General features: G+C 36.1%; 1 protein-coding gene across 1 annotated transcript in view; it reads right to left on the bottom strand.

Moving 5' to 3' along the window:
* ANO4 (anoctamin 4) overlaps nt 1–22,493 on the bottom strand; it is a gene marked incomplete at both ends in the record, with an annotated part of 103,626 nt that overhangs the window by 65,674 nt on the left and 15,459 nt on the right. The window contains one exon of the mRNA XM_081330632.1: nt 858–994. Within this exon, the coding sequence (XP_081186758.1) occupies nt 858–994 (137 nt within the window). The remainder of the gene's footprint in view (nt 1–857; nt 995–22,493) is intronic.

Genomic DNA, 22,493 nt, shown 5'->3' with positions numbered 1-22,493 from the left:
CGGCTTTGGCCCAGTCGCTTCATTCTTTCTGGCGCTACTAGTACTAGCCCTCTGCTCTTCCCCAGTAGCATATTGGACGCCTTCCGACCTGAGGGGCTCATCTTCCAGCGTCATATCGTTTTGCCTTTTGGTACTGTCCATAGGGTTTTCATGGCAAAGATACTGGAGTGGGTTGCCATTTCCTTCTCCAGTGGATCACGTTTTGTCAGAACTCTCGGCTATGACCTGTCCGTCTTGGGTGGCCCTGCACGGCATAGCTCATAGCTTCATTGAATTACGCAAGCCCCTTCGCCACGACAAGGCAGTAATCCATGAAGGGGATAGATACATTAGGAGATGGTAACACAGAGGCAAGTTCCTCTGTAATCCTTGGAATTCTTTTTCCATGAAAATACAATGGCTCCCTCCATATTTAAGTTTCAGAAATAAGTAAAGTTTATTTTTTAATCATGTCTTTGGAAGATAAAATGAATGCTGGTTTTTATTTTGTTCCTGGAGGTTATGGTTTTCATGATTGGAGGTGATTATTCCATATTTGTTATTTTTTTAGTAGGCTGCATATAAATAGTTTTAAATAAATAATTTGTCATCCCATATATTGTTTTAATATGCTTGTTTGACTTTCTGTCATTCTGCAAATGTTTATTTTCAACATAAGAATTAGATATGCTATTAGGAGAGTCTGCAAGTGTATTTTAGCACATAATCTGCAAGATACAAGAATGATGAAAACACTGTTAATTTATAATATATTGAGTATACAGCTCTATCTGGAAAGTAAATTGAGAAGTACAGCATTATCAACTCAGAGCCACTGAAATAACCCTTACATAAAATATTTGTATGAAATGTCTTACCTCTTCAATCAATTCCAATTTGCTATTATCATCTGAAGTACTAGTCAAGTTTCTATGGTAAAGCAAAGACTCATCATCTTTGGAAGAATTTGTTATTTCTTCTAATTCATCAAAGATAATATTGACATCCTTAGCTACTAAAAAGCAATGACAAAGAATTAAAATATTAGTGCTTTAAATAATAAAAAGTCAAAATTTTTAGAAATCTTTTTAAAACTGCAAAAGAATGATGCGGCATGGATGAGCTCAGAACATCTAGAAGGAACACGTTTAGGCTGGCCTCTGCAATAATTGGATAATGTAAAATAATTATGTAATGTGTATCTTTTATAACAGTTTTTATTTATTTAGCGTATGGTATCTACAAAGGTCATGCAATCACTGATATACAGATATAAGTTTAAATGAAAAATCAGCAAAAATATACCTTTTATACCAAATATCTTTATATGTATGTGTGTGTGTGTGTGTGTGTTGTGTATACAATACTATATATGAGATAAAATCACCATAATATGGTGCCATATAATTGTAGTGGGATAGATGTTATAATTCAATATCTAAGGAAGCTAACCATCTAAACTGCTTTTGGTGTGGCTGCAACGAGATCATTGAGGTACCTTGAAATTTCCCAAGGTGACATTCTCAAACTATATGTATTATCTTTGTTCTGATGCACCATAAACACACTGCAGGTTCGGCCATTTCCCAGAGTATAACAGATCATGTTATATGAACAAGCAGAGCATCTTCTAAGTGGCAGTGATTCATACATACATGCTCTGTGTTTTGACCTACAGGTACAGCTTTTAAATTCATGATAAATATTAGCAGCTGTTTAGTTTAGCTTCTTAACATTTGACTGGAATTCCAATATCTGTTGTTCATTTTTATATCCACTCTACATAATCTAATTATTTTCCAAGTACTATGAGACCTACATCTATTTTCTTAAAAAAGCTTTAAAACTGTTCCCCAAAATATTGTCAAACTTTTATATTTGGCTAAGAAATACCTTCTATTAACTCAGTTTAAATGATATATTTCAATTTATTTTTCATTCATGAAAGTAACAAAAAGTAAGCAAATAAATGATAAATATCTTGTTTGTATTATTTGTATTGAGTTTGCTACATTTGTAAACCTTTTCATTCCCATCTCCAGTTAATCTGCTTCACATTTATTCATATGTATGCAATTATTGCAGTAAAAATGCTATCTTGGGGTATATGTACTGTATATGTACAAACACCATTACTTTAGAAAAGTGAAAAATTAGTCTTGTATAGAGACAGATATATATATTGTAGTCACACACATATACAATAGATATATAAAAATATATATCTTATGTACATACAGTATACAGAAAATACACACACACACACACACACACACGGAATATAATTCTAATAAATAAATGTCAAGTCTACTCCTTTTATTCCCATTCACAGTTATACCTACTGGAATTGATGTGCCAGTATTCAGTAAATATTTAGTCCCGAGGACTATTCTGCTTTTAAAAATGACTAGTTTTATAATGTAAAGGATTTTTTTGCTTTGTTAAACAATAGTTGTAGCAATAAGTACATAATAATGGTATAAACAGAAAAAATCAAATATCATATACTTCTTTTGAAATTATATAAAAATAACAAATAACAATAAACATAAACAAATATAAAAAGGTAAAGGTAAAGGTTCCCCCGCACATGTGTGCTAGTCGTTTCCAACTCTAGGAGCCGGTGCTCATCTCCGTTTCAAAGCCAAAGGACGTCTCCGTGGTCATGTGGCCGGCATGACTAGACGCCAAAGGCGCACGGAACGCTGTTACCTTTCCACCATAGTGGTCCCTATTTTTCTACTTGCATTTTTACGTGCTTTCGAACTGCTAGGTTGGCGGAATAAACAAATATAGCAAAACACAAAATTAAAAGGAAAAAGGGAAAATAGAAAATGTACACTATAGATAATTGAACAAATAACTCAAGGAATTATTTCTCTCCCCTCTGGGTCTGAATTTTACCAGCTGGTGGGTCCGAATGGACTGAATGCCGCCCTGTAGAGGTGGCCCCCAACGGGTGAATGTCTGAGGACTGCGGCTAGGCGGCAGCCAGGTCGCTGGTCCCAACAGAGCCCCTGGAACCGGCAGGAAGAAAGGCGGTCCGTATTTTGCATTCCGCCATTAACAGCTGTTTGGCGGAGACAGAGAATGGCAATTGAAAGAGCAATCAGCTTAGCTGGGTGAGAAATTTCCTTTTACTCTCCCTACAAGCTAAGATCTTTAGTGGAGAGCACTTTTCCAGCCCTTGAAAACGAAGCCCTTACTATCAGGGAGGGGGTGGTGGAATTTTTTCCTTTCATCCCCCCCTTCCTGAATTACAAGCGGCGGTTTAAGCTTCTGGCTAAGTGAAAACATCACCTCATTACAAGGCTGTCTGTGGCATAAAAGTTTGGGAAGCTTTTGTTTTTATAGAACTGGGCGTTTTGCTGAAAGCCATTTATAACTTCTATTTTTCCTTTCTTTTACCTTTTTTTAATTTCTATTTTTACTTATATTTTCCAAACCTTTTAAAATCGAAAGTTATATACATATATTTTTTTCTGTTTGTCTTCTCTCCCGACAAAAAGGGTGGGAATGGATAGTTAATGCCATCTACTGGGAAAACCTGAAAACTACATCTACCCCCCCCCCTGAAAGGAGTTATCTATGCTTGAAACTTGGCTGTTTACCCAGACATTCTTTGAAGGTCCTCGGAAACTTTGTTTCAAAAAAAAAAAAAAAACTCCCTGTTGTCCTTTTGGCCTGTCTGGTGTGTTTCTACTTTTCTTAAGATAGACTATTGCCTAAACATTTTGTCTTTGAAGATATTTGACTCCTTTGAATTATAAATATAGAAAAGCTTGGAATTCTTATTATTTGGTTTTTGAATATAATTTCCTTGATTGCAATTTTGACAATTTTACTTATTTTTATTACATTTTATTTACTCCCACTACCTACTTCTATCATTTTTAGCTCGATTTTTTGTCTTTTATTTTTTCCTTTTACTCTTTTGTGTGCCTTCATTTTTTTTCTTTTTCTTTTCTCATTTTTTATGCTTTTTGGGGTAACTTTTTTCTTTTGCCGTACTATTTTTCCAGATATCTCCTATTTTGTTCCTTTTACTTTTGGTCTCTCCTCTTTTTTTTCTTTTTTTTCTTTTAGCTCCCCTTTCATTTTTGGGGGGGGATCTTTATTTTTGTGGATTCCTATATTTCCTACTATTTTTTACTACTTTGATGGTTCTCCTCTCGTAATCACTAGGAGCCTATTGGATTAAAAAATTGGGCCATTTGGCAGAGACACCATACAACTGGAAGACAAAGACGAGTACCTCTAACTTATCCAAACTTGGAAAAAAGGCTCTTCTGCCCCTGCTTCAATCTCTGCAAGCCCAGTCTATCAGAAACCAATTACTACAATGTTACAACAGGAGAAGAGCAATACCCAACAGAAGGACACCCAAGCAATTCTACAAGCCATCTATGACACTAACGCTGCCCTGTCTGCTACAGCAACTAAAAATCATGAAGAGTTGAAAAGTGGTTTAGATAAAATGAACCAAAAAATTCATAATCTAGACTCCCAATTGGAAACCTTCAAAAAGATGATTGGAGAAAATCAACAAAGAATCCAAAAAATGGAACATAAGTCAACGGAGGTTGACCAGAAACTGGAAGACCTGAAAGATGAAAACCAAAAACTGATGCAAATAAATGGAGAACTCGAAGATTCTTTGGCAATCATAGAAGGGGTGCATCATACTTTTTAAGATGAACTCTGGGGCCAAACGGACTACCTGCAGAATACTATACTGCGTTACAAGACGTGCTTACTCCGATCCTAAAAGAACTTTGTAATGAAATTCTCCTGAAAACCTAAATACCAAAGACATGGACTGAAGCTGATATCACTTTAATACCTAAAGAAGATACAGATTTGGCACATATAAAAAATTACAGACCAATTTCATTACTAAATGTAGACTATAAAATTTTTGCCTCGATAATGGCAGAAAGAATTAAGAAATTCTTGATTGAATTTATACACACAGATCAAAATGGCTTTCTGCCTAAAAGACAGATTAAAAATAATTTAAGAACAATCTTGGATGTTCTAGAGTACTATGAAGCTCATCCAGACAAACAGATGGCTTTGATATTTCTTCATGCACAAAAGGCATTTGATAACTTAATTTGGCAATTTATGTTTCAGCAACTTGTGGAAATGGATTTTGGGGGAAATTTTATGAATGCAATTCATGCAATTTATGATAAACAGACTGCTAGAATAATTGTAAATGGAGATTACACAGAAAACTTTAAAATTAAAAAGGGCACAAGACAAGGATGTCCTTTATCCCCATTGCTATTTATATTAACCTTGGAAGTATTGAACAGAAATATTAGACAAGACTCCGAGATTAAAGGACTGGAGATAAAGGGTAAAAAATATAAATTGCAGGCATTCGCGGATGACTTGGTCTTTATATTGGAAGAACCTCTGGAAACAAGCACAAAATTGTTGGCCACAATAGAACAATATGGTGAGGTAGCAGGCCTGATAATAAATAGAGAAAAGACTAAAGTTTTGACAAAGAACTTAACAGAAAAACAGAAAACGCAACTTGCAAGAAAAACAAATCTTCAAATAGTTAAAAAAGTTAAGTACTTGGGAATTTACTTAACAGCAAGATGTATAACAGTAAAAGAGGACAACTATACAAAATTATTAAAACAAATAAAACTGGACTTAGAAAAGTGGAAAAATTTCCAATTGTCAATAATGGGGAGAATAGCTACAATTAAAATGAATATCTTAACGAAAATACTTTTTTTATTTCAAACTATTCTGGTAAAATTAGAAAAAGCCTTCTTTGATGAACTGAATACCATAATATTGAAATTTATTTGGCATGGGGAAAAAAGCACGAATTAAAGTGAAATTGCTACAGGACATTAGAGAAAGTGGAAGATTTGTACTCCCAGACTGGAAGTTATATTACCAAGAAGCTATCTTAACATGGATTAAAGAATGGATAACACTTAGAGAAAAAAGATTACTATACCTAGAGGGGCATGACCTGCAGATTGGCTGGCGTGCCTTTCTGTGGTATGGTAAGAATAAAGCGCATAGATATTTCCAGAACCATGCTATAAGAAACTCACTTCTCTTAGAATGGGAAAAAATAAAAGAAAAAATTATATTAAGATACCTGAATGGCTTTCAACAATGAAAGCCTTTGCTTACCCAAACTTAATTAACTATGATAAACTTGTAACATATAAAGACTTACTGGACAATGAAGGAAGATTGAAATCTAGACAAGACTTACAACAGCAAGGTATTGACCTATCATGGTGGCCATACCTACAAATCCAATCAAGATATGAAAAAGATGTGAAAACGACGGGGCTCTATAAGGAACAGATAGAACTTGATCTTACATTGCTAAAAACAGATGAAAATCTGATTAAAAAAACTTTATAGATTACTGCTTAACTTAAAGATGGAGGAGGAACAAGTTAAAGAAACAATGATAATATGGGCAAAAATGTTGGACATACTATAGAGCTTGAAGAATGGGAAAAGTTATGGGACAGAAATATTAGATTAACCAAAGTTGTACCATATAAAGAAAATTTCTATAAAACGTTTTATAGATGGCACATGACACCAATGACACTAGCTAAAATGTTTAAAAATACTTCAAATGTCTGTTAGAAATGTAATCAAAGACCAGGTACTTATTATTATATATGGTGGTCATGTCCTAAAGCAAAAAGGGTTTGGCTTAAGATACATCTATGGTTGGAGAAGATGATTAAAAAACAAATAGAACTTAAACCAGAATTGTTTCTGTTAGGAACGATAGGCCTCAACTATGACAAGGAGAGCAGATACTTAATGTTACATGTGTTGACAGTAGCGAGAATTATGTATGCCCAATATTGGAAAAATGAAAAGTTACCGACTGAAGAAGTATTAATCAAGAAAATATTGGATTGTGCAGAAATGGATAGATTAACTTTAGAGATTAAAGAGAAAGAACTTTCAGTTTACTATAGAACTTGGAACAAATTTTTATCAATGGCTAGATAAGCGAGTTAGAGAGAAAGGAATGTGATATGCAATTTTGAATTTATTTGAGTAAGAAAAATACTATACATTGAAAACTTAGTATTGTTTATGATAATCTATTATACCTACCATTGTTATTATTAGCTTTACTACTTTTATTTATATATATTTACCCAGACAATATGCTGTTTGCCAAATACTGAATGTTATTGGGGGAAACCCCAAACCCCACCCCCCAACCTTTCCTGTACCCTATCCCAAATTCCCATCCCATTACTCCCCTTTTTAACTCTATAAAAACTAATAAAATTTTTTTCAAAAAAAGACTATTTGCACCATTTTTAATATAGTTTTTATTTCTTTTAAAATAACAGAAAAAGGAAAACAAAGAGATAATTATATAGAGAACTATAATTATTTATTATTCTAATGACTTATTATGCTCTATATTTTTATTTATTTATTCACTTATTTTTAATTACTTACTCTGTATTTTTCTATGATAATGTATGGATCTTTTTGATTTTGCTAACCATTTTTAAAACATCTTGTAACTTTACCAATATTTGCAAAAACAAGGTATTCAAGCTTATTCTATTTGACCTCAGGAAGAATGGGAATCATGACCCTGCACCTAGTCAGAATTTGACTATTTTTAAAATTTGGATAAGCCTGAGCTGTAGAAAATCAGATTAGTATTTTATAAAAGGCACTTGAACATTATGTAGTAATCTCACTAAAGAAAATTTTTCATTAATTTATAAAATTGTTTAAATATTGAGAATAAATAAGACATGTATTTTAAAAGATAAATCTGCCTTACAGTTAATCATAATTACTATTGTTTAGCTGTTCAGTCTCTTCCAATCTTTCATGAGCCAATAGAAATAATCTCACAAGGATTATCTCTCACTGTTTCTAAATTGTTATAAACCCGATTTGCATCATCAATGATAATCACCTTATCTGTCAGCTTTCCCCCCAATAGTATTTGTGTGTGTTTTTCAGGCATCTGGGACCCTTCCTTTCACATTTTGTGCTCAAAATATTTAAGGTTTAGCTTTATTATAAGAGCTTCTAGTGAGCAATCTACTTTTATATTATCTCGTCTTAAATGAGTTCTTCTAAAAATATTTTCAATAATTTTCTCCACTATCCCAATTCAAAGAAATCAAAGGTTTTTTCTTCTGGTCCATCTTTAAACATTGTTTGGAAATGGATTTTACAAACCACACTAAACTAAAGCCATCTAAGACAGCAGCCCTTAACCTTTTGGGCACCAGGGACCGCTTCAGTGGAGAGGTTTCCCCATGGACCAGAGGGAACATGGTTTTGTGTGCTGCCTGCATCCTGCGGATGGGGCTTTGCTTGTTTGTGCAGCCCAGTTTCTGGCATGCTGCAGCTCTGTGGCAGTCCATGGACCTGGGGTTCGGGACCCCTGATCTAAGACGCTTTTTGGTTTAGGAAATATATTGGTTTAAATAGTATATCTACAGATTGGTAGTATAGATAGGTGGTAAAGAAGAAACTTAATTACAACTTTTAAAGATGATAGTAGAAGCATTTGGGTGATAGAAGGAGATGAGAGTGGGATCAACACAGTTGCTGATGTGAATGCTGCTCTGAATCCTGTGGCTGCTGTGAAGTGCCATCTTGGGTGGCCACAGTCTTGTCTTTTCCTTCAGGGACTACAACTGCAGGGCAGTGAAAGTTCTATACTCTGACTGAACTGTCAGCACTTTTTTGTATTTTACTACTCTTGTCCTTTATGCATTTACCGGGAAACTGGATATTGGGAATGCAAGATTTTTTTTATTGTTGTTGTTGGATGGATGGAAGTGAATAGCTACTTTCTTGGGAGGGCTAAGGAGAGGATTTTGTGTCTTTACCGCATGGGAGACAGAGGAGAATAGATATGCCTCTCCTGGTCACTTCCCTCCAGTGATTAGGGATTTTGAATGATTCTTTTAGACCATATACAGCCTGGTGAGAATACTGGATTTAGGGACACTTGGATGTTGTAGTGATGGTAGGAATGTTCTGATTCAATTAGTATTACTGTCCCACTGAGTATCTATGTAGAAATGAGACAGGATCTTGCTAGGCAGTCTGTGCTGAGATAGTTGGCAATATCTGGGTGAAAAATGGGTGAGAGCTGGCAGGATTCTGGGGAGAGTGGTTTGCTGTGGGGGAAGAGTATGGCTACTAACATTCCACCAAGAGCCTTGGTGGAGCAGTGGGCTAATGCCTCCTTAAGTAACACCAGCTGCTTGCAATTATTGCAGGTTCACATCCCACCAGGCTCAAGGTTGACTCAGCCTTCCATCCTTCCGAGGTAGGTAAAATGAGGACCCAGATTGTTGGGGGCAATTAAGCTGACTTTGTAATAATGCCGCTTGGGGTGTGTGTGAAAGCCCTAATAAGCAGGCATATACATAGAATGAAGGCTACTGCTAAGCTTGTAAGCCGCCCTGAGTCTTCGGAGAAGGGCGGGATATAAATGGGATTAAAATAAATAAATAAATACTTGTGACAGGCAAAAATATATGGGCCATTCTCAGGGAAGGCATTCTTGGTGTTTTGTACCATTCTGGCTTCTGGCTCCTTCTAGGATTCCATTTGAAATCCTAAAAACCAATTATATCCTTCATGGTCCTGGACCCAAGCTACTGCTCTTAATGCCAGATCAGCTTGTTATAAAACTTTTCTCATACAAGAAATTACACAAGTACTTTTTTTTCCCACATGGAGACGGCTTCTGGATTTTGTGCTTGAGGTGGAAAAAAATGAAAGTTTGATCTTGGGAAAAGTAAACAGTGTAGGTTCAATGTTAATGCTTTATTCTACTGCAACAGAGGAACTCAATGCTCTCTTTTTTCCCTTCTCCCCCTCACTTCTTTTTCCTTTTTCCTTCCCCACTGGGTCCTATTATATGTTTTGTATTTTTGTATTTTATTTTACAATCCAATAAAATGTTATGTAAAAAAGAGCATCCAGACAGAATTACTTGTTTTTATTCTGTCCACAGATTCTTATCTAGCAACCCTTTTAAAGATGACTTGGTCCTTGCTAGGGAGTGCCTGGTTGGAAGATCTCCTTCAAGACTGCTATGAGGATATTTTTACAGCATCTGTCATATAAAACTGCTGAGTTGGAGCTGGATTCTGGTTGTACAGATTCTATGAAGTTGCCTGAGGTATGGTCTAGCATGGCTACCTGGGAAGAGTTTGATCCATAGGTAATGGTTTGTTTCAACTATGATGAATGAATGAACCTTTATTATGAAAGTACAACATGTATACAGTGAGATTGGCTGAGCCTCTCTTCGTGCCCCCCCCACAAGTCACAGTGGCAACAAATCCATCATCTTATTAAACCATGTGAGCTAATTGCACAACACACCGCCCTCGCAAGTCAATCATACATAGAGTTATTTCCCATTCAGGAACCTGACAGCCCATGGATAGAAGCTGTTCTTCAGCCTGTTGGTGCGGCTGGCTATAGTCCTGTATCTCCTACCCGATGGTAGGAGAGTAAAGAGGTACAACCAGGGTATGAGGTTTTTTTAGATAAATTAGACAAGCTGAATTCAGATATAATACTTAATCATATTCAAACAAACTACATTATGACTTAGTATGATACATAAACACACCCGATAATAATGCCTTTATCTTTTTTTAAAACAAGTTTTATTGATTTTTTAATATTTACATATACATGTATTTGTGAAACAATATGGTGGTTGGGTAGTTAAAATAAGAAATAACCAGTTGTAAATAGTTCAGGTTACATCAACAGAGATGCCCTCTCTAATTCCCTTAGTTATTACATAGTCAAAATACGCAAGTTAGTATACTTCTAGTTGTAACCTAGTCAATTAATAAAGTTTAAAATATATTTTCACTAATACATATCAATATCCTGTTTTTAAATTTTATCTAATTGCAATAGGATATTCTAGAATAGCCTGTAGTATATAGGAAAAAGCTTAATTTTTGGGTAACCCATAATTCCCTATTTCAATAAAGAATAATTCTTTTGTCTACAAAACTTACATTGTTCATTACAAAACATTCTTATGTTTTACCATTAAAGTCTCGTTTTCATCTTAATAAATTCAAATATATTTGAAATATATTTTTTGTCTTAACAATTATTAAAATACTATCTTTTACATATAAAATTCTAGATTCTATACTATAGTTCAAAAGTAACCACTGAATATTCTATAAGTCATCTAGACCATACATCAATTATTAAAATACTATCTTTTGATATGTCATTCCAAGTTCTATAATATAGTTCGGAGTTATATTCTAAAAGCTTACTTTTGTTTTCCTTTACAGATCTAAAAGCTAAATGTAAAATCAGTTATATTTTTTAGAGATTCCCCTTAATCTATAGAAAGATATTTTTATAGTCTATCTTCAGGAATCCCAAAAGAGAAACAAGTTCAGTTTTTAAAATCTAACTCTTGCCTTCCTTTTGTGCCAATCATGCATCTTTAAATTCTCAAATGTATCTTCGTTTCTTCCTATACCCCTTATTTGTATCCAGGGAGCATATCCAAATGTCAGTTTTGCAAGAAAGATGTCCCCTTTGTAACCATTGTATTTTTGCTTTGATAATTCAGTTTTTGATAGTTGATATAATATAAAAGGTAAAGGTAAAGGTTCCCCCGCACATGCGTGCTAGTTGTTTCCAACTCTAGGGGCCGGTGCTCATCTCCGTTTCAAAGCCGAAGAGCCAGCGCTTGTCCGAGGACATCTCTGTGGTCATGTGGCCGGCATGACTAGATGCCAAAGGTGCACGGAACGCTGTTACCTTCCCACCGTAGTGGTCCCTATTTTTCTACTTGCATTTTTACTTGCTTTCGAACTGCTAGGTTGGCAAAACCTGGGACGAGTAACAGGTGCTCACTCTGTTACGCGGCACTCGGGATTCGACCCGCCAAACTACCAACCTTCTGATCGACAAGCTCAGCGTCCTAACCCACTGAGCCACTGCATACCTTTTTGATATATAGTTTTTTGATAATATAGTTGTCATTAAATCAATCAAATCTTTTTGTTCTTCCAATTCTCTCTGGGTTAGGTAGAAAGTAGTAGCTGAAATTATGGTTGTCATTTGATTAACTGCATTCTCAATATAGTATATTTGAAGGCCTTTAGTGTCTTCACTCTTGGTGTTGCTTTCTTCAAGTGCTGTTGCTTTTTGGCTTGTAAGTTTTATAGTTGCCATTAAAGTTTGGACTTTAAGATTTTCTGTACGTTGCTTTTGAAAGGTTTCTGTAGGTTCTTTGAAATCTCCTATTTTAGTATTAGTTTCTACTTCTTCTATTTGGTTTTGGATTATCTTTTCCTCATTTAAAGTCAAATTTTGATTTGGTGGCTTTAAGTTGTCAGATTTTTCTTGCAGTTTGGCTTTAATTTGCTCTGTCATTGCCAAAATTGTGTCCAGTATCAGTTTATAATCAAGTGGTGGGATGTATTCATCCATTTCGTTGTTGTTTGCAGTTAACTCTTCCATGGAGGCTATTTTAATAATAGTCAAAGATTTTCCACCTCCTGAAGAGTTGTATTCAGTGCCAAGTGTTCCCACACTTATCTTTAAGCATAGTGTCAAGGACAGCTTTGTTATTCAGTCAGCTCTCACAACAGAAAAAGGAAATTTATTTGCTGTACCAAGCATAGTGTCAAGGACAGCTTTGTTATTCAGTCAGCTCTCACAACAGAAAAAGGAAATTTATTTGCTGTACCAGGTTTCGCCACAAGGTGTCATCAATAACATATAACATCCAATGTAAGAATTTTCTTTTCTTTTCTTTTCCAAATTAATATAGAACTTTTGTAGGATTAGTCCAACTTTTTTCCTTAATTCACAGCTTAGAGAGAAGATAGGATAGTGGATCCCCAGCAACAAATAGAAGCTTAGTAAATACAGATAAAATTGCTTAATTTCTTTGCTGAATTAACTGAGTTTCTTTTGTAGCTTTGAGGCTTTAAGATTTGTTCCCAAAGTAGATATTAGCCGTTTTCTCAAAAATGGGGAAGGAGATTTTCAGAAAAGTCCCACAGGAAGATGGTTAAGGGAATAGGAAAGGTAAACGCTCATCCAGGTCCTCCAGATTGCTTCTTAGTGCTAGGTAGTGCTTTTGGCTTTCGGCAGGGAGCGGCTTAGTGATCGGCTATCTTTATGGCCCGTCTCTTCTTCTTCGGGCCAAAGGAGATGATCCTGGATTCCAGCAGAGGGCTGCCACCCTTTCCACAATCGCAGGGAAGTCCTCCTCTCGGTAATTGCCCCTCCAGGGCGATTTTTGACCCTTTTCAGGGTCCTCCAAAAAAGAAAGAAACGGACGGCAGGAAGTAGACTGTTCCTGCACGTCCGAAAGCGCCCCGTGCGCAAACCGGAAGCCAATACTGGCTTTATCTTGAGGAATGCAGAATAGGCAGAGATATATATTTAATGCGTTTTTCATTAAGCTGAGGTCTCCCAACAATTAAGTATAATAAAAAGCTATATTGTTTTATAATAGCAGAAGTAGTGTATACTGAAGAGTGTACTGAAGACTAAAGGTCTTTTCACCTTCATCAATGTCTAATGGGCTCTATAGCTCTAATAAAAAAGCATTAACAAAATAAACATTATTTGTTTCTTGTCTACTAAAAAAAGTTTTAATAACAGCAGCCTATGGCATAAAAATCTCGTCCCTATTAGGATTTAAAGACAGCAATAAAAGAATTTCTACAATCTTTACCTTATGAAAGAAAGCAAAAATGTCTCCGTTTAATATATTGTCTCAAATATATTGAAACAAAGTATATACTATTTTCCTTCATTATGCTTGAAGTCAGTTTACTCAGATTCATTGGCAGCAAGTTCAGAAGAAACAAAATGAACTATCGTTTAAAAGAATGTATAACTGATAAATTGAATCCACTGATATCAGAATCAGTAATGGCTACTAGCTTGGATAGCAATAACATCATGAAAAAGATTATCTATCAACAGTTATAAAGATGTTGGCTAATTGAAACTAAGTTGCTGGCACTATGGAAGTGGATAGGATCTCTTGAAGCCTGTTCCCAACCTCTACTTACTATGGAGAAGATCATTGTGCTATAGCTTCAAAAGGCCTGGATGAAGTTAGATGGATTCCTTTCGGGTTTTAGACCTAGGCACAACATAGGTTGTATTTGTTGATGACCTGTGAAGGGACTTGGATGGATGTGATGTGCCAGCTGAGCCCACTCCCAGATTGTGACACCCTGCTGACAATCATTCATGCCTTTGTCACCTCACAATTGGATCACTGCAATATATGGAGCTGCCCTTGATGAGCAGGATAATTAAGGGCATAATTCAATAGATCCATATGATACTTCTACTTTGTGAGTTGCAGTGATTACCAGTCCACTTTCTGCATCCAATTCTAGATGCTGGTTAACTGCTTCATGAAGCAGAGCCAAGCTACTCACAGGACCATCTACTTCCAATTATTTCTATCCATCCAATAAGAATGGACAGGGTTGGCATGTTCCATTCCTTACGCAATGCCATCTGTGTGAACCAGGAGACATGCATTCCTCTGAGATCTGTCTGGTTCTGAGACAGCCCGCCTGTCTTTCAGAAGCTAATAAAGTTCTGATTTTTCAGGCATTGGTTCTGGTAAAGGTCTGACTCATTAGATGTATTTTCCCCCTCAAACATCACACATTTATGTTTCAAAACACACATATATGAATCAAAACAACATGTGAAATTAAGTCATGACATAAATATTTGTAGCAGAGAAGAGCTGGACAAAGGCGTGAGTGGGAGGGTGATATATGATGACACAAGCATAATGATGTCATCACACAAATGCTGCTATGAATACTTTGCAAGTGTGTCATAATGATTAATGTTGTGATGACAACATTATATGCCTCTGATCATTTTGGCCTCTTTAGATTCATGGATACTGCTGGCAAAAAAATGAGGTGCCTTGGCCATCACCATACTATTAAGCTTGCCAAATTCATCCCTTGATCTCCACACACTACTAGAAGTTGTATAACTCTAGTCCCAATTTAACATTGAAGTAATAACAAGCAAAAGAAGAAAGACAACAAAGAAAGGTGAGTTGCAATATTACATGAGGCTGAGGTCCACATACAAAACTGGCACTTGTTTGATCAAACAAAGATAACAGGATAAAAAATGGGAACACATAGTTGTAAAGGCAACGCTGCAAATATGTAAACTACCCTGGCATAACTGCTCTCTGCTTTCCTTGCCAATGCTATCTATCTGATTCTAGTTTTCTGATTTTTTTTTGGCACAGAGCCTGAATCTTAGGCTTAATCAGACAAAATCTGAATTTTGTTCTCCTTGTTTCTATGAGAACTTTAAACCAAGACGTCCTGATGACAAAAAACTTCTCCCTCCCAGTTCCACTCTCTCTCTTATTGAAGGAGGTCAGAAGCTTAGAATTATGATGTAAGACTCTTCATATTCTGATAGGCCACTCATTTAAGAGTCAAGAGTTCACTTGCAGTCACCTGGATCTTCTATCTTTCTGCCTTTAGACTGAGACTAGGGGAGTGAAACTGGAGGTCTAAGGGCTCCAGATTCAGAGAAGCTTTTCAGAAGCTTAGAATCCCGATTTTAAACATAAATCATAATAACGTTTTAGCACTGGCATTTTATATTCTCCCCATTAAGTGATCCACGTTCCATGAAGTATTATGAGAATTCATTTTGCGATTGTAAAATTCTGTATAATTAGGTTTATAAGGTAAAGGTAAAGGTTCCCCTGCACATGCGTGCTAGTTGTCTCCGACTCTAGGGGCCGGTGCTCATCTCCGTTTCAAAGCCGAAGAGCCAGCACTTGTCCGAGGACGTCTCCATGGACATGTGGCCGGCATGACTAGACGCCAAAGGCGCACGGAACGCTGTTACCCTCCCACCGTAGTGGTCCCTATTTTTCTACTTGCATTTTTACATGCTTTCGAACTGCTAGGTGGGCAGAAGCTGGGACGAGTAACAGGCGCTCACTCTGCTATGCGGCACTCGGGATTCGACCCGCCAAACTGCCGACCTTCTGATCGACAAGCTCAGCGTCCTAACCCACTGAGCCACCGCGTCCCTTAGGTTTATAAACTGTACCCCAAATACAATTTATACTAATGTACTAATACTTGCATAAAATATACAAGTGCACTGGGAAATTAAGACAAACTAATATAGTCAAAAGTGGAGCATCATCCCCTTCCACTAGCAGTACTTAGAAGTACAATGCCAAGCCAAAAACATAAGGTCTATCAGATTACGGTTGCAAAAATATGCACAGCTACCAGGGATAGCAGCAAAATGTGGCCCCAGCATTCAAGTATAATAAATTATAATTTATAACAATGAAGAAAACAAAAACTGTCTCATTTTACCAAAAGAAATATTGGACCTCTATAAATTAAAAACACAGAGAAAGTATGTATATTTATTCTTCATCATGCTAGAAATCATTTTATTCAATTAAATTGATTGGTAGGAGGTTCAAAAGAAACAAAAGGAAGTATTATTTCACAGACTGCATAACTGATATATTGAACTTATTGATACTAGATTCACTAATAGCCATTAGCTCAGATTACAGTAAAATTATAAAAGAGATGTACATCAACTGCTATGGCAATGTTGGCTGCTTGAAATTTAATCTTTAAGTATTAAGTGCAAGCAGATACATATGTGGAGATACAGCTATTACTTTCATTGTTACTACGCTTGTTATCTTCCTAAGACATTAGGGCTTTCTAAAGAAATGGATAAGGAAAATTCTATAGAAAATTGTAATGCAGTTGCTAAATAAATTATGTTCTATTAATTTATATTGAAAAATAATAAAGAAAATTATATTTCCATAATTTCCACTGCAAGGAATAAATATTGTTCATTATTCATAAACAGTTTTTGATAACAATTTAGTTGCTACTGAAAAATTTAAATGAATAAAGAACTTTTGATATGACTCATTTAGAAAATGATGTAATTCAGTCATATTCATATTTTATTATTAGCTATTAGCAGTTGTTATGAGCAGTTCTATTTGTTGGGAGTGTTCAAAACATGCTGTCCTTTAATAATTCTTATTTGCTTAGAAATGTTATAAAGGTAAAGGTAAAGGTTCCCCCGCACATGCATGCTAGTCGTTTCCAACTCGTTTCCAGCTCATCTCCATTTTTATTTATTTATTTATTTATTTTAATTCCATTTATATCCCGCCTTTCTCCGAAGACTCAGGGCGGCTTACAAGCTTAGCAATAGCCTTCATTCTATGTATATGCCTGCTTATTAGGGCTTTCACACACACCCCTAGCGGCATTATTACAAAGTCAGCTTAATTGCCCCCAACAATCTGGGTCCTCATTTTACCTACCTCGGAAGGATGGAAGGCCGAGTCAACCTTGAGCCTGGTGGGATGCGAACCTGCACTAATTGCAGGCAGCTGGTGTTACTTAAGGAGGCATTAGCCCACTGCTCCACCGTTTCAAAGCCAAAGAGCCAGCGCTTGTCCGAGGATGTCTCCGTGGTCATGTGGCCGGCATGACTAGATGCCAAAGGCGCACGGAACGCTGTTACCTTCCCACTGTAGTGGTCCCTATTTTTCTACTTGCATTTTTACGTGCTTTCAAACTGCTAGGTTGACAGAAGCTGGGACGAGTAACAGGTGCTCACTCTGTTAAGCGGCACTCAGGATTCGACCTGCCAAACTACTGACCATCTGATCTACAAGCTCAGCGTCCTAACCCACTGAGCCACCGTGTCCCTAGAAATGTTATACTATAGTATTATTACTGTTTTGCATATGGTGTAGACATAGGATGAGGAATAGTTAATTGCTACAAAGAAAGAAATGTACTTTTTTCAGTGACATAAACTATAGCAAGATTTAGAACAGTCCAAATGCTGAATCCAAATGTTTTGAAACTAACATATTTTCCATATTTAGGTGTTCGACTAAAATATGCTTTCTGATAACGGCATACTTGACTTTCCAGCATTCTTACAGCAATGTTTATTCCCAGCCAAACTTTCAACACAGTTGAAAATGCACATATTGCCACATTTGCTAAATATGGCAACATTTCTGTTTCTTGCGTTTTCACTTCATACTAGCAGCATATCCCCTAGCAATTGAAGAGGTGGGTTTCCCTCAGGGCTTTAGTTCCCAATACTTATATGCAAGATTCGGGCAATGGGAATGCTGCCTACATTTTTAAGCTAAATATCTTTCAAATTTGATGTTTCAAATCATAATTGGGATAGACAAGAATATTTGTACCCCAGTGTTGAAATGAGGGATTCTTGGTACTTTCTGAGTTTGGTTTTTTTCTTGTAGATGTTTCATTATCCAAACTAGGCAATAAAACTAGGCATTATCCAAACTAGGCACCAAAAACTCCTCCCTCATAATAATGTGTCATAAATATGTCAATGTTGGATGAAATCAGCAGGCAAAGTTGATCCTTCTTTTAGTGTCTTCAGGTTTAAGTATGTTCAAGATCTTTTCAATAAACCTATTGAGCTTGAGAGCTTCCCTCCTCTCCTTATCCCTTATGTTATAGGCACTGCTATGAAAATGTCATACAAAATAAAGGAAGCCCAGTTTTTCCAGTTGTAACGTATAGCTCTGAATGCTGGACTGTCCAAAGGCTGATTTTTAAAAAAAAATACTTTTGGATTGTGATACTGTAGAAAACAGTTGAGAATACGTTGGCCAAGAAGAATGAATAACTGAATATTACATGAAGTAAAACCAGGCCAATCAATGGAAATACTAATTATAAAGCTAAAACTTATACATTTAGGGAGCCTAATGTGCTGGGAAGTGAGAGTCATTGGAGAAGATTCTTGAAAAAATCCAAGGCAGTTGAAAAAGAGATTGATAGAATATTATCAATGATGACGCAAGCATGAATGTACAAGAGCTCAAAGAAGCAGTTACTGATAGACAATCCTTCTGAAATTATGTCTATCAAGTTATTATGAGTCAGAAAAAAACTGAACATGGCAAATATATATTTGGTTAAAATGCCAAAAGAATCAGTATAAAAGGGTAATGGGAAATTCAAATTTGGCATAAAGGGAGTATTTCCCCCCTAACCCTTATAAATTTTAGGATGGGATGAGAGTGAGACTATATGCATGAAAAAGGTCAAATCATAGGCCACTATTTAACAGATAACTTAGAACATGTCAGAATGATAAGGGTGATGGCATTTATGAGGTGTTCATTTATTTCCTCCACTGGCGCCAAAATCACAGAAAATATAATACAAAGATTAAGTAGGTAATGTATAGGGAGTAAACAGTCGTAAAAGAACTAAACATTCAGCATTTCCATACAAATATCAGGAAAAACTTCAGGAAGAAAGAAATGATTATCATTTCATATAATTATGACTAGAAACTACTTTTTATGAAACAAAACTTTCTTATGTCTAGCCTCCTCTTCCCGGTTTGGAACTGCTGATAAATGGAATTTTTAGAAATATATGTACAGTATGTACCCGTTATTGGAAACAGGTTTACTAATGAGATTTCAGGAAGTTTCAGATTTAGATTTAATTGATTTTGGACAAAGATCATTTTGATTCAGATATTTGTTGGATGATTGCAAAATATACTTCTAGAAAATACTGCATGCTTCATAAGCAAAGGTAGCTAGAACCACTGTCCTCTTCAAAAAATTATTTTGAAATACCAGAACTATACTTTTAATCCTTAAAAACCATTTTTAAAACTTAGTTTTAAAATTTATAGTTCTAATTCTAGTTTATAGTTCTAATTCATTGCCCTCTGTGATGGATTCATGTCCTTAAATGTCTTTAATCATTTTGGAACTTTAGATGAAATCACAATATGAGCCCTTTCTGGGCCAAATGGCAACTTATAAATACTGTTAATGTTTTTATGCCTCTTGGCTACATCTTCGATTGGCTCTGCATACTTGGTAGTCATCAGTCAATTGGACAATAATAACAGAGCAAAGTAATATAAGAAAGACAATGTTCTTTACTTACCGTATATACTTGAGTATAAGCCGAATTTTTCAGCCCACTTTTTGGGCTGAAAAATTCCACTTCGGCTTATACTCCAGTCAACAAAAAAACTTACCGAGGACTTGTGCGCGGCCGAGGCTTTGGTGCTACTTTCAGAGCCTTCTCCGCTAATCAGCTGTCTGCCCATCAGCTGTCCATAGGGATGCTGCAAAGCTCTCCTTCTCTAGGCCTTGGACTCCCTCCTGGCTGAAGAGTAGATGAACCAAGCCAGCAAGGAGACAAAATGTTTCTGCAGCTGTTTTTCCTCTGAAGTTTTTTTTTTTTTTAAAGTAATCTCCGAAGGTTATGCCAGAAAATGGAGGACGCTGGGTCTTTGCAAGCTTTAGCTGTCCGCCTGGCTGCCTGAAGGCCGCCCTTTTCAGGCAGTCTGACAGACAGCTAAAACTTGCAAAGACCCAGCGTCCTCCATTTTCTGGCACAACTTTTAGGTCTTTGCAAGCTTTAGCTGTCCGCCTGGCTGCCTGAAGGCCGCCCTTTTCAGGCAGTCTGACAGACAGCTAAAACTTGCAAAGACCCAGCGTCCTCCATTTTCTGGCACAACTTTTAGGGATTTATTATTATTATTCCTACTACTACTATTACTACTACTACTACTTCAGGAGTAAAAAGTTGCAGAAAAAAATTCTCTCCTTACTAGCTTAGTTCCTCTACTCTTCCATCTGGAGCCAAGGTAAGATTTTAAAAAGGGATATTGGTTGGAAGGCAGAGGGAGAGTTTAGTTTTAGCATCTAAAAAAAGGGGGGGGGGAATCAGCGAGTACATCCCAACCAGCTTTTTATGTTTTTGTTATTGAAGAAATATGGGGGAGGGGGAGGGGTTCTGGGGTGGGTTGGGGAGGGGATAATATTGTAACTTCAATAAAAATTTTCAATAAAAAAAAAGAAATATGGCTTTCTGGGGGAAGGTGGGGAGGGCGTTAAGGAAGGAAAGGGTTTTTGGAAGCTCGTCCTGAAGCTGCCTTTTGTGCAAGGGGCCTTTTCTCAAAGCCTAGAGAGGCAGCTTTGTTGCCTCCCCGTAGACAGCTGATGGGTGAACACCAAAAGCTCCAAAAGGCTAGGGAACTAGTCCCAGAACAAAACGGAGACCTGCCTGGCGGCAGAGGCTTGCAGAGCGCGGATCCAGCCTCCGAGGCATGCAGAACGGCGGATCGGCTTATACTCGAGTCAACAACTTTTCCCAGTTTTTGGGGGTGAAATTGGGGGTCTCGGCTTATACTCGAGTCGGCTTATACTCAAGTATATACGGTATTTGAACCTATATTTATTTATTTATTTATTTATTTATTTTAATCCCATTTATATCCCGCCCTTCTCCGAAGACTCAGGGCGGCTTACAATCTAAGCACAAATTAAATGTGCTTAGCAATAGCAATTATGAGGGCATAATTTAAGTTATTCCTACATAGATTTAAAATATTAGATTGAGGAGACTCTCTAACAACTGCACAATGGATGCCTATGAATATTTTGAGTATCAGTAATTTGAAAGCGATCTTGAAAGAAAAAATAAAAATAAATTATTCTGCTGCTCAAAAATTCAGACTGGCCAGAAAGACCAGAAATATTTTTTAAAAGATTCCCAGCAGCTACTGTTGTCCTCACTGGTGTGAAAATCCTTTTGATGCATGTTTGAAGTATGTGTTGCCTAAGAAATAAGGAATTATATCCATAAATTAATGTGAATTTATCTATATATTACACATATAATATACAGATAAAGTAACAATTATCTAATTTGTTTGTACTCAGAGAAGAAATATAGCTATTTTAGCATGGGTTTTTTAAATACAAAAAGTGGGCATAACAATACTGGACGGTGATAATAGAGTATCATAGAAACAAAATGAAATATCTCAGTTTCTCCAAGATCTTCCAACCATCTCTGTTCCTGCCCTCATTATCAATCACTATGACAATTGGAAATAACTGTAGATATTTTTTAAAAAAGAACATAAGTCTATTAACTGATCTAGAGATAAATTCTATGGAAGTTGATAGATATTCTAAATACAGTATTTCATAGCAGGGATAATTTTTGTAAAGCACTTAGGAAAAACAACAGAACTAAATACCTGGGTGATGAGAAATTGGTGATGTAATAAATCCAGAAGAGGAAGCTTCCATGTTTATTGACCTTCTGACTTGTGGAAATGAAGAATGCCTAACCACAGATGGATGTTGTAATAGCCAATTACTTGCTGTACTTTTCCTGTGGTAGACCTGCGTACAATTTTCAGCCCCATGAATACATAAGCTTTTACCTACCAAAAAGGAAAAGATAAAAGTTTATAGGAGGCAAACTTTGAATAACTATTACAAATTTGGGTGTAGAATCTAAAATGAAAAGTTTCAAAGAAATGTGTAAATTTTATATTAATTTGGATTCATAATTTAAATCTGAATGTTT

This window comes from Vipera berus, assembly GCF_964194415.1.
Source record: "Vipera berus genome assembly, chromosome: 6".
NCBI lineage: Eukaryota > Metazoa > Chordata > Lepidosauria > Squamata > Viperidae > Vipera > Vipera berus.
The sequence above is the reverse complement of the archived record's forward strand: the minus strand, read 5'-3'. Positions and strand labels throughout refer to the sequence as shown.